The following is a 13,289-nucleotide window of genomic DNA, read 5'->3' as shown; positions in this document are numbered from 1 at the left end:
AAAAAAATCGGAGAAATATTTTTTCAAGATTTTTCAAAAATAGCAGATCTACAAGCTCATAGCGCGGCACTCGGTGCCGCGCTATGAGCTTGTAGATCTGCTATTTTTGAATAACCAAAGAAATCTAAAGTGACACAGATGCGTTCCAAGCCAAATTGATCCCTCCCCACACATTTCTGTGTGGTGTATGTATCCTACTGGCTCATCTACCAGTGAGGAGCCCCCACCAGGAGGACATAGAGCCTTCGTCCTACTCCTCCCGCCCAACACTCCCCGCTGACAGACTCCGCCCCCAGCTCCCTAGGGGCACGTGCAGTGCCAATTATCCCCCCCCCCCGAACACGGGCTAATTGTGTTCGTGTAGACGCTCCACAAAGCCGGATGCACCGCGGTGGATTCGAACCCTACACTCTGCGGTTTATGGGCAGGCACTTTACCACTGCGCCACCCGAGCTATAATCTTTTTTTAAATAAGTTGTGAGAATCGCTGATCCACGAGATCACAAGCTTGTGAGCTTGTAGATCTGCTATTTTCACTATTTTTGCTCACCGCCATTGTACAACGAAGTAATGTTTAATACAGGGCTGAAGTGGTTCATCAGACTGATCCATTTATTCGATTATAAAAACAAATCATGTTGATTCGTTCACATAAGAAATTAAAATATTGCTTGTTGATTAATCGATTATTCTACATGAGGTTAGAGGTTCTAAATTTGTGTTTGGATATATTTTCAGTGAATGGCCCGGCCCTAGTGTTTCAGTCCAGCCCAGACCTAGTGTTTCAGTGAATGGCCCAGCCCTAGTGTTTCAGCCCAGCCCAGCCCTAGTGTTTCAGCCCAGCCCAGCCCTAGTGTTTCAGTGAATGGCCCAGCCCTAGTGTTTCAGTGAATGGCCCAGCCCTAGTGCACATACTGTATATCAAGCTACATCAGGGGTTATATTTACAAGTATCTGTTACTTTTCTATAATCTTTTTGAATACTAGATATTTATTTTATTCAGTACTAAACCATCCCTCAGTGGGGTTTATTTTCTGTGACTAGATAAACTAGGAATGAAAAGCTGCTCTTATGACATTGTTTACTCACTTAGTAAACAGAGGAATACTGTCTAAATTATTGTAATTGTAATTATTAACTGTAATATTATACTGTAGATTTGCATAATACAATTGGTGCAAGCATGGTCACCAGAATGTCGTCTTTATACAACCTAAAGCCAGCAAAGCTTTAAGGTTTTTCTGCACAGAATAAGTTACTGTAACTGTATCCATTTCAACAAGTTACTGTAACTGTATCATTTGAACAAGTTACTGTAACTGTATCATTTGAACAAGTTACTGTAACTGTATCATTTGAACAAGTTACTGTAACTGTATCCATTTGAACAACAAGTTACTGTAACTGTATCCATTTGAACAACAAGTTACTGTAACTGTATCCATTTGAACAACAAGTTACTGTAACTGTATCCATTTGAACAACAAGTTACTGTAACTGTATCATTTGAACAAGTTACTGTAACTGTATCATTTGAACAAGTTACTGTAACTGTATCCATTTGAACAACAAGTTACTGTAACTGTATCCATTTAAACAAGTTACTGTAACTGTATCCATTTGAACAACAAGTTACTGTAACTGTATCCATTTAAACAAGTTACTGTAACTGTATCCATTTAAACAAGTTACTGTAACTGTATCCATTTGAACAACAAGTTACTGTAACTGTATCCATTTAAACAAGTTACTGTAACTGTATCATTTGAACAAGTTACTGTAACTGTATCCATTTGAACAACAAGTTACTGTAACTGTATCCATTTAAACAAGTTACTGTAACTGTATCCATTTGAACAACAAGTTACTGTAACTGTATCCATTTAAACAAGTTACTGTAACTGTATCCATTTAAACAACAAGTTACTGTAACTGTATCCATTTGAACAACAAGTTACTGTAACTGTATCCATTTAAACAAGTTACTGTAACTGTATCATTTGAAATGATTGAACAGATGTTGATGTGGAAGCATCGTCGCTGTCAGGTGGTCAAACACCAAAAACTAAAAAAACTGCTACTTTTCAGGAAATGGAGAAAAGAACCTGTGTTCGTCACAAGCTTTTGTTCATACTTTTCATTGGTTCAATATTTATAAAATGTATAATTTAACCACTTTGAAAAGAATTCTAACGTAGTGAAAGCTACCTTTGAGCGTCACTCTGTTATGAAGAAGTAAGACATTCATAAGAAGTTGAAATATGGAGATACAAGGTTTCTACCTGACAGCAAGGTTATTTGTTTGACTCATCAAATTGGATACAAAGTGAAAGAAAGAGTCATAATGCTATATCTAGTGATTTGGTCAATGTGTCTTTGTATCAAATACAGTCTTCATGACCCGTCACCACAGAATCAAGCACAACTAATTGATAAAGAATGTCATAGAATTGATATTTAATTTTAATACCATTTACACATTTTAATTAGAAAGGTGTGATCAGTGAATTATTTAACCACTTAAACCCTCAGGGCTCTATACAAGTTTCTTTTCAGTTTTTGCTCTACATTAAGTATCTTGGCTGAACGTTGCTGATCTCCAAGCTCACAACGCGATGCTTGTAGATCTGCTATTTTCTGCGAGGGGTTTCCTCATAATTCAGATGCTGGGGTTTAAGTGATAAACCTCTATGGTAGTGGATTAAAAAGTACAATATTTTCCTCTGAGATGTAGTGGAGTAAAAGAGTAAAGTATTGAAAAAATGTAAAAACTCAAAAGTAAAAGTAGCTCAAAATTGTACTTAAACAGGCACAATGTAACTTTTTTAACGAATAAAATGTAATTTTGTCCAATCTGTATGGTAGAGTATGTTAATACAATATAACTTATATAATTGGGGTGGTTGTAGGTGTCAAAGGTCATGTCTCACCTAGACACAGGATCTGACACGAATTTTGACCTGATGGTCAAGATTCAGTTTATCCCCTGAGCAAGCAGGCCGGCTCTATTAGCTCAATGGTGAAATTCTGCAAAATTCTGCACTTGCGCAGGAAACCGGGTTCAAATCCGGGGTAGAAGAGGAAAGTTACATAGTGCAGCTTAAAGTACAGTACTTGAGTAAAATGAACTAATGTTACTTTGAACCACTGGACACTTCAACCTATGCAAACAACCTAGTTCCCTCTTGAAATGTGAAAGTAAAGCAGATATCAGATTTATGGATTTACATTTATTTCTAACCAGAATCCTATCGTTCTGTTTTTGAGGAGGACTTGATAAATGTGACATAATAATAACACTTACTGTAGCAATGTGTTGTGTCTCAATGTGTTGTGTGTCAAGAGCTTGCTGACATTGCTAAATGACACATTTCATTTCAGTCAGTTTAGCTGTTGGAGAAGAGCAGACCTCTGCACACACAACACATTATGAACTGATATGTCATGTTTATGTCGCATTAAAAAGGGATAAGTCATGTCTGTCACATTAAAAAGTGATATGTCATGTTTATGTCACATTAAAAAGTGATATGTCTTGTTTATGTCACATTAAAATGATAGGATTCAGGAACCCCTTAAAAGACAGAAATTTTAATAATGTGAAAAAGAGTACCCACTGTATGTAATGATTTGGCATTCTCATAAACAATGAATATGTTTGTGTATTTAATAAATAATATTTTGTGAATCTGTGTTTGAAGAGCTAAATCTGACCTGCTTCAACATTGTGACGCTGTCGGGTGGATACCTTGTATGTCCAAAAAACATTATATCGATATATGAATTCTCCTCAAGCTGCAGTTTATAGTGAATGTGGTTTAGTTGGTTCAGAGCTAAAGCGGTTAGGTGGTGCACTGCACGGCACGCACATCCAAAGATTGCAACGGGTTCTGGACAAGTTTCCAGTTCTGGAGGTATTCATGCTCCAGCTTGGAATGGAACTTGACTTTTTTCAGTGGAATACATCCAGGGAAGAGCTGGCAATATGCTGCACCTGTCCTCAACACACAAATATGTCTTTTAGTCATCAACATATCCCACATTTAAAAAGGATGACTGCATGATAAGGGGTTTCACCAACTAGTCCACTTCTACAACCACACTAGCCCTGTGATTCTCAACCGTTGGAATGTCAAGAACCCCCATTTTGATATGCATTAGATTTAGGCCACAGACCCACATTTGATTAAAAAATAGATTGTTTCTGGGATCCTAGCAAAAACACTTTTTTAAATAATTACAAACACAATCTCTGTTAATATTATGTATAACCTCAACGTGCCCGTGGCAGTGTGCGGGTCTATCTTTTATTGTTGATGTCGTCTACTGTTTGTTGCCTACGCACCGGCTTCTAAACGTCATCTGTGTTCTTTTTCACTAGTGTTTACTATTATTACTAGAACCTAAATGACCATTTCTGTTCATAAACAGAGTTGCCACAGTAGAATGCATCAGCTTCCTGCTTTACGAAACTATTGCCTTTGTTGCGTTAAAACTTCCTCTCTCTGAGTCTTTATTACATTAACAGCTAAAAGAGCTCTAGTGGACAAATCGGCAAATATATGATGAAAAACTAACTGATCCTGCTACTAGTACTGCACATACTGTACACAGCAAAATCCTTCATTAATCCTTAATTCAAACAATAGTGTGCAAATGTAACCAAATGGACTCGGGTAAATTCGTACACTCTTTGGAAAGAGCAAATAGCAGATCTACAAGCTCACAACGCGTCGCCAACACAAGTCACGACGCGTTGTGAGCTTGTAGATTGCAATTTTTTGGCAAAGAGATTTGGTGAAGACAGGGGAAAAAACGGTCCAAGTACAAAGACAACTCAGGTCCAGTTTACTAAGACAAGAGGGTTTAAGAGTTAAGAAGGAAAGTGCAAAGTAGTTAACGGGATCTTAGGATGAGATTAGTGAGATTTGCCCCCCCCCCCCTCTACTCTTCATACTGTTACTGTCACTACAAAATAAACAGCATCTACGTGTATACCACCACACTGTCCCAAATATACATGATAATAAAGAAGTGTGTATGATTGATAGATAGATAGATACTGTAGGTTGGTATAGAGGTAGGTATAGATACAGACAGACAGACAGACAGACAGACAGACAGAAGTAATATTATAAGAAACCACGCTTCATATAATGTGTTCCTCTTGTCTTCCATTGCAATACTATAAACGTCCACGTGGGGCGCTAACGTCTTGGACCGTGAACCTTTTTTCAGTCTCTACACACCCTCTTGTTTAGAGTTGTTGATCGTAAACAATCCACAGTCAGCTTCCCTCAAATCAAACTCAAAGGTTAATAACGTTCCTCTCTGTTCTGAGAACGTCATGGTTCCACAGTTCAGTACTAGTTAGTGAACAGGATCATTAGAGACACACAGTGATGTCTGAGGGTCATGATGGTAGAGAGATGGAAGGTGTTTTTACAAGGTTTGAGTCGTTAGAACTACAAGTGGACAACAATAACGTGTTCCAGAGGTTTGAGTCGTTTGACTTCGAGGGCAGCAGCATGTTTCAGGATGGACTGGTGTCTCTACAGAACCAGAGCTCCAACATTCATGACGATAAGCTGTTGCAGATGAAGATATTCTTCTATAGCAGGTACAGTATGTGTACTCACCAAAACAAAGACGGTTATAATGTGTTGAAAGCCTACTCTCCTTGGTGGGAACACTATGAGCCCCCCACCTTCTGTGGAAAATACACCTTTTGGCCAGAAAAGAAAATATTCCACCCAACGTGGAAATGTTTGTTGCCCCACTGCGCCCCCTACAGGTCTGGTCAATGGAACAATTCCATGGACCAGATCTGTAGGCGGCGCAGTGGAGCAACTAAAACAATTTTGTCTTTGCCCTTTTCTGGGCAAAAGGTATTTTAGAGAGAGTTGGGGGCTCACAGTGTTCCCACTAAGGAGAGGAGGCTTTCAACATTAGTGTGACACTGTGGCGAATGGGATCTATTACATTCCCATTTGTCATCTAGTCCAGTGACTCACTCTTTTTACATTTCTAGGACCCACAGTTTGTAGCCTTATTAGTTTAGTTTATTTTATTTTGGGTTGTGTCCCAGATGATTATCTTAATGTGCAACATTGTTTTCTCACTCAACAGTAAACAAACCAACATACTGTAGGCTATAAGTGTATACCTGCATGTTTCTAAAGTTACAATGTAATGGACTTTTAAGACCTTTTTAATACCAAATTGGCCAAATTGTCAAATATTACATAAGAAAGAGGCAAACATTGTGCTCTGTGAGCTTGTACATCTGTTCATTTTCACTGTATTTATATATGGAACCGAGTCAAACTAAATGTAATGGCTACAATTCCAAGTGCTTGTCAGGGGGGTTCCCAGTTAAAATTTGATTATTTTAGGGGGTCACGGCCTGAAAAGTGTGGGAACCCTTGCATTAGAGATTAGACCGCTGGACCCCGATATTCTTTTATTTTTTTGGGACTCCAATCTACACGGTTTCATCCTCTGTGCTAATTTAATTTAGAGGTTGCTCATTTCTCAGAGTTACAGACCTGTAAGGGTCCATTTGGTTCCATTTATTTGGTAACTGTCAGAGTTACAGACTCATAGACTCAATTCCTTTGATTGACTGAAATCATTATTATTAATCGTTAATTATTCATCATTTAGCTCATTAAGCAGCTTTATCCAATTAATTTGTTTTAATGGTCTTCATCACAGTGAGTGAGTGATCTGGAAATAGGATTACCAAATATGATTTTAAACGTGTTTGGGGTCATTTAAACGTCTAATCAGGCTTTTGTGACAGTTTTTCAAGTTCAAGTTGCTTGATTCAGTATTTAGATATTTGATATTCATTTTAGCAGACACACCCATTTCCTATACAAACCCATTGTAACTTCAAACTCCATTTTAACCATGAATGGAAGATATTTGAAAAAAAAAGAAAAGGCTTCGGGCGTCTGGGTGTTTTGGCTTCCGGTTTTGCGGAGCCGCTTTGTTTTAGTTCCCCCTGTTTGTTTCCCCAATCCCTATTTAAATGGAATAGAATTTCCCCGTGGGATAACAAAGGTAGACAGACGCTAAATAGTACGCTCACATTTATACTTATTTTGTATTTTAAAAATAAGCTAAACTACTCCACATCAAGGATTTTATTAGGTAGGCCCTATTACAATGGCCTTGATCGTGGGGGGAGTTATTTTGGGGTGAGGCTTGCGGGTTTCCGGTCGCCTGATGACATAGGGTTGCTTCAGCTCCCAACCGGATCATAAACCCGTAAAAGGTATTGATCCCAGGCTAAGTTAGACCAGAGAGTATAGACCACCGAAGTCTGACGTAATTTACACATCCTTGGTTTGTCTACCTGGTTCGCGGTTTTCCACCCCCGTTCTGAATCCCATAGACGTCTTTAATATCGCGTCAAATAAGAACTGTGTTCCAAAAATAGACAAGTGACCGCGGCGGTTTGACTCTTATGGATATGAAGCATCAACTGACGGTGAGAAAACGATAATGTTACTTCCGCCGAATTAGTTACATTTTCGCCAGAAACAGACTGTATGAAATATGAGTGACTGACTATCATAAACGATACAGAGCCTCCTCCCTGACAATTATGCCGAGACAGTTTGTTTATTTTTGGACCAATTCTTATATGAGACGATTCTATGATGACCCAATGTTATTCTCCATAGAGACATGACTTTACGAACCTGGGGATGAACGAGTGACGTCAGGACTTCGGTGGTCTATTGTCTAATACTAATGGTTTACCATCATTCTGTTTTCACCCAGGTTCATAGAACCCATAGACCTGACTGGGTACAGACGCTGGTGCTCAGGGGCCTCTGCAACCACCCAGCATTCATTACAGTCCTCTGCAACCACCCAGCATTCATTAGAGTCCTCTGCAACCACCCAGCATTCATTAGAGTCCTCTGCTGTGGACCATACTGGTGGAGCACTGGGGACAACAGACAGCCACCTGTCAGCTTCACAACCACACTGTGCCCAGAGACACGTGGAACAGTGCCCTGCAGACAGCACTGTCACCCAGCATTCATTAGAGTCCTCTACAACCACCCAGCATTCATTAGAGTCCCCTACAACCACCCAGCACTCATTAGAGTCCTCTACAACCACCCAGCATTCATTAGAGTCCTCTACAACCACCCAGCATTCATTAGAGTCCTCTACAACCACCCAGCATTCATTAGAGTCCTCTGCAACCACCCAGCATTCATTAGAGTCCTCTGCAACCACCCAGCATTCATTAGAGTCCTCTGCAACCACCCAGCATTCATTAGAGACCCCTGTCCTGTCCTTTGCAGAGGTGATGCGTCTGGTTCAGGCGGGACAGGACGTCCCTGGGGTCTCCCACATGGACATAGAACCCAGCAACCTGAACCCAACACCTGCTCAACTGACCAGGAGACTGAAACCATGGGAAATGTAGTCTTTCTGAAACCATGGGAAATGTAGTCTTTCTGAAACCATGGGAAACGTAGTCTTTCTGAAACCATGGGAAATGTAGTCTTTCTGAAACCATGGGAAACGTAGTCTTTCTGAAACCATGGGAAATGTAGTCTTTCTGAAACCATGGGAAATGTAGTCTTTCTGAAACCATGGGAAACGTAGTCTTTCTGAAACCATGGGAAACGTAGTCTTTCTGAAACCATGGGAAATGTCTTTCTCCACAATGACAGTCAGTTTATGAATACAATGGCTCCATACTGTACAGTATTGTACATACGTGTATATGTTCTAACGATTCTCTATTTTTCTCTTAAATAAACAATGTGTGAAGATAATTGTGAGCATAACATGGTGACGGCACAGCGTGGATCACATTGTGACTAGCGTTGAGATGCTTTGGGATTTTAAACGATTCCTTAAACGTTCCCTTAACTATTCCTACATTTAAAGATAGGGTAAGTGATTTTCTTTGGTTAAAGTAAGTATTAAATAGCTCTATATTCTGATATATATATGTTTGTTCAGTAACGGGAGGCTCCATGTCTCTCCAGCTCTTTATTAAACAGAAAATGCATTTTCAGGTCAGGATACCAATTTTATCCAATCAGGATAGAGAACTCAGACAGCAGGATACACATTAAACAAGTGAAATTGGAAGTGATGACTCAAAGAAATGATCAAATACAAAATTGTACCTGGAACACTGTCAAAACTAAGCTGATAAATGGGTACTCTCTCCTGATTGGCTGAAATGTCAATGTCACCCACCTGAAGATGTATTTTCTGTTTATTAAAGAGCTGTAGAGACGGGGAGACTCCTGTTACTGAACAAACACTCTATAGCAATAAGTACTCTCAGAATATAGTGCTTTAACCTTTTAACAAAAAGCTTTTTGTTTTAACACTTTTTTTCCCACTTACCCTACCTTTAAAGCTGCACTATATAACACTCCTCTCCTACCCCGGATTTGAACCCGCTTTCCTGCTGTGCTGACATTTTTTTTACCATTTAGCTATTTGTCTATGGGAGCTATACCAGGGTACAGTCAGGAAAGGCAAGACGTGACCACCTACATACTCTAGACACACCAGTGTTGTTTTTGATATCTCATTTGTATTTAGTTTTAGTCATACTCTTTTGAATAAAATTCCATTTAGTTTTAGTCATCGGAAATGTTTTCATTTCAGTCGACTAAATATCATAAGATTATAGTGGACTAAATCTACAGTTGATTTAGTCCACTAAAATGTTTTTTTGAGCATTTTGGCGGTGCCTTGATGGCGTCATAATGGCTGATTTTACACTTGGTTGCATGCTGAAAATAGCAGATCTACAAGCTCACAACACGTCACGCATTGTGAGCTTGTAGATCGGCTATTTTCAGAGCGCAACACCCAAGCGCGACCAAACATAAAATATATTTTTTAAGGGAAAAAAGGTATTCAATAAACATTTTTCGTCATAGTTTTAGTCGAAATCAACACTGAGACACACTGCGGCGCGACAGCTTAGCTAAAGACCCTGATGTTACATAGGAGAGTGTGTGGAGGGCAACGATTCAGGAGTCCCGAGTTGGTGTTGTCTAGATCAGTGGTTCTCAAACCTTTTCATGTCAAGGACCCCCAACTTAACACTTATTGGCCCACGGACCCCCATTTGTAAAGATATGCCAGACAGGGACCCCCATAACAGAATTTTTACGGCTCTAGCAGTGATTCTCAACCATTTTAATTTCAAGGACCCCCAGTTTGACATGCATTAGGCTGCGGACCCCCATTGAATGGCATTTATATCTCTGAGACCCCAATTTATATTGTAAAATCAATGTTGATGAACTCTGAGAGTAAATGGAACCAAACGGTTCCATTTGTACACTCCCAGAGTTACAGACCCATAAGGGTCCATTTGGCTCAAGGACCCCTGGGGATCCCCGGACCCCACTTTGAGAACCAATGGTCCAGAGAGTAGATCACACTCTCGCATCGCATCGGTGACCCCTTGTGGTAGAAGGCTGATACTGCTGTATTTTTCTGTTGTAGATTCTGTGTAAACTTGTCCCATATTGCAGTGGTTTTCAACCTTCTTTTCCATCAAGGACCCCCAAATTGACACATATTAGCCCAGGGACCCCCATTTGAAAAGATACGCCAGGGACTCAACCATTTTGATTTCTTGGGGGTCCCAATCTACACTGTAGTATCATCATCAGTGTTCATTTAACTCAGAGAGTGTACAAATGGAGGGTCCATTTGGTTCCATTTGCACACTCTCTGAGTCACAGACACGCAAGGGTCAATTTGGTTCCTAACTATTAATTTGTCTGGGGACCCCCTGGAACCCCCTCAAGGACCACTGGTGGTCCCCGGACCACTGGTTGAGAACCACTGCCATATTGCACTAGGACTGTAACAAACAAGTGACACTTAAGCCTAGATACTATACTTCATCATCATATGAATAATGAAAATAGCCTGGCCTGGCCCAGTGGCCCCTACAAGCTCACAGCTGGTTGCATCACAGGTTGTTCATCTGCTATCTTCGCTATTTTAGAGTTTTTGACAGATAGTCTATAGTAATGATTAATAATACTTCATCACATCACACATCATCGTCATCATCAGGTGGTGATGGTATTGGGTGTTTTTTGTATATATTGCAGTAATTATTTCCTTCCAGATGGTGAATTTATTTTTATTTTTATTTTTATTTTTATTTTTATTTTTATTTTTATTTTTATTTTTATTTTTATTTGTTTAGTGGAGAGTTTATGCAACAACGCCTCAGCATCATTGCGTGACGTCACGTGACCATAAACACCGGATGGATGACTCGTGATTATTTAATTTAATAATTTAATGCTTCATAAAATCATGTTGTAGCAAAAAAATACAACTCTTTATGAACCGCCATTATTATAAATAAAATAATAAAGTGACATTTATTCAGACGTAATGTGTGTGCAGTCACACAGTGTCTTCTCTACCGAACCTGTGCGGATATGCTTTTGATCGGCGTGTTTTCTGACCAATCACAGTGAAGCAACGGCAACGGTCAGCCAATCATCAAGCTCATGCTCCTAAAAGCTTGTCTGTCACTCACTGACAACGGTCATTCATTCACAACAACAATGTGAGTATGTTTATGGTTATGTTTATGTTTATATGATTACCATGATCATTGTGTGTGTAGGTCATGTGTTTACATATTAATAGTCATTTAGGTCAGGGGTCTTCAACGTTTTCAGGCCAAGGACCCCCTAGCTGAGAGAGAGATGAAGCAGGGACCCCCTACTCTATATTGTATAAAATTGTGTTTCAGATTAAAACATTTTTTTTACTTAGTCGGTTCTTTTTTCCCTCTACACCTATACTCTTAGCCAAAAATAGCAGATCTACAAGCTCTCAACGCCTCGCAGCGCGAGGCGTTGAGAGCTTGTAGATCTGCTATTTTTGGCTAATGTTCCCCTCAGAAAAGCTATTCTAGGGTTCAAGTGGTTAATGTAAAAAACTAAATATAGTAGCCCTGAGGACCCCCTAGGGGTCCCAGACCCCTGATTTAGGTAGATGACTGCTTTTATGAGTCATCACAATGAACAAGGCTCTGATGATGCTCCAATGGTTTATTATAAGAGAATATTATTCATTCTAAGAAGAATATGTTTTATTATCACAATACTTATATTCCTATGTGAACACAGTGGCAGTCAACATGATTTTAACAGAAAATCTACTATATGGATACGTGGAAAACACATTTAAGGGAAGACATTTGGTTCTATATTATAATACAGAACTAACCCATGATAAACAGCAGGCAATTTGTGTACTGTCGCTTTAAACACCAAGGGTCAACATCCACCCAGTAACAAAATAACCACATTAATCTTGGAGTGCCTACTTTAGGCATGTCATTATAGACACACTTTAAATTCAATTAAATGTATTATTATTATTAGAGCATAACTAGAATACTGTAAAATTGAAGCTGGTGAATTGGTTCTCTCTTTTGATTGGATGAAAATGGCAACCCACCTGAAACTTTGTACCTGCGTTTTCTGTTTATAAAAGAGCTGGAGAGACAGAGACTCCTGTTACACAATATAGAGCTATTTAACACTGTTACTGACTATCACAATATAGAGCTGTTTTTAGTTTTAAACAAAAAACTATTTGTTTCAACCCAATAATATTACTTAAAAATAATACTACAACACATTGTAATACAGTGGTTATATAAATAATCAGTGTTGTAGCCTGGGGTCGACGGGTGTTTCGGGTCTCGCAACAACATACACCCTCGCCCAGGTGACCCAGCCGGGGTTGATCAAGCAATAGATCAGGGGTCTTAAACAGGGGGTCCGGGACCCCTAGGGGGTCCTCAGAGTTACTGCAGAGGGCCACCAAATATTTGTGTGATAGGAATTTCTTTTTCTTTTTTTACGTTAACCTCTTCAACCCTAGAACATTAGCCGAAAATAGCAGATCTACAAGCTCACAACGTGAGCTTGTAGATCGGCTATTTTTGGCAAAGAGATTTGGTGTGGAGGGAAAAAAGAGCAGATCAAGTACAGAGAAGTACAAAATTACCAAGTATTGAGGGTTTAAGTGAAATAAACAAAAAACATTAGTTCACACAACACTCTGATGAAATCAAGTGTTTAGTGAGGTTTAATCTGAAACACCATGTTATACAATATGTAGTGGAGGTCCCTGCTTCATCTCTCTCTCAGCTAGGGGGTCCTTGGCCTGAAAAGACCCCTGCTATAGATATTATATACATTATAATAAAGTGGTTATAACTCTTAACTACATT

At 39.3% G+C, this 13,289-nt stretch overlaps 1 protein-coding gene across 1 annotated transcript; it reads left to right on the top strand.

Annotated features, from left to right (window-relative positions):
* Positions 1-5,330: 5,330 nt before the first annotated feature.
* LOC311053813 (uncharacterized protein) lies at positions 5,331-8,758 on the top strand. The gene is made up of 2 exons (XM_084069501.1): positions 5,331-5,621; positions 7,796-8,758. Exons 1-2 carry the CDS (start codon positions 5,404-5,406, stop codon positions 8,454-8,456), a joined length of 879 nt encoding a protein of 292 aa, XP_083925627.1. The 5' UTR covers positions 5,331-5,403; the 3' UTR covers positions 8,457-8,758.
* The last annotated feature ends 4,531 nt before the right edge of the window (positions 8,759-13,289 follow it).

The sequence above is a fragment of the Gymnoscopelus microlampas genome (genome assembly GCF_963454915.1).
Source record: "Gymnoscopelus microlampas genome assembly, chromosome: 10".
Taxonomy (NCBI): domain Eukaryota; kingdom Metazoa; phylum Chordata; class Actinopteri; order Myctophiformes; family Myctophidae; genus Gymnoscopelus; species Gymnoscopelus microlampas.
Note: the sequence above shows the minus strand (reverse complement) of the source record. Positions and strands in the feature narration are given on the sequence as shown.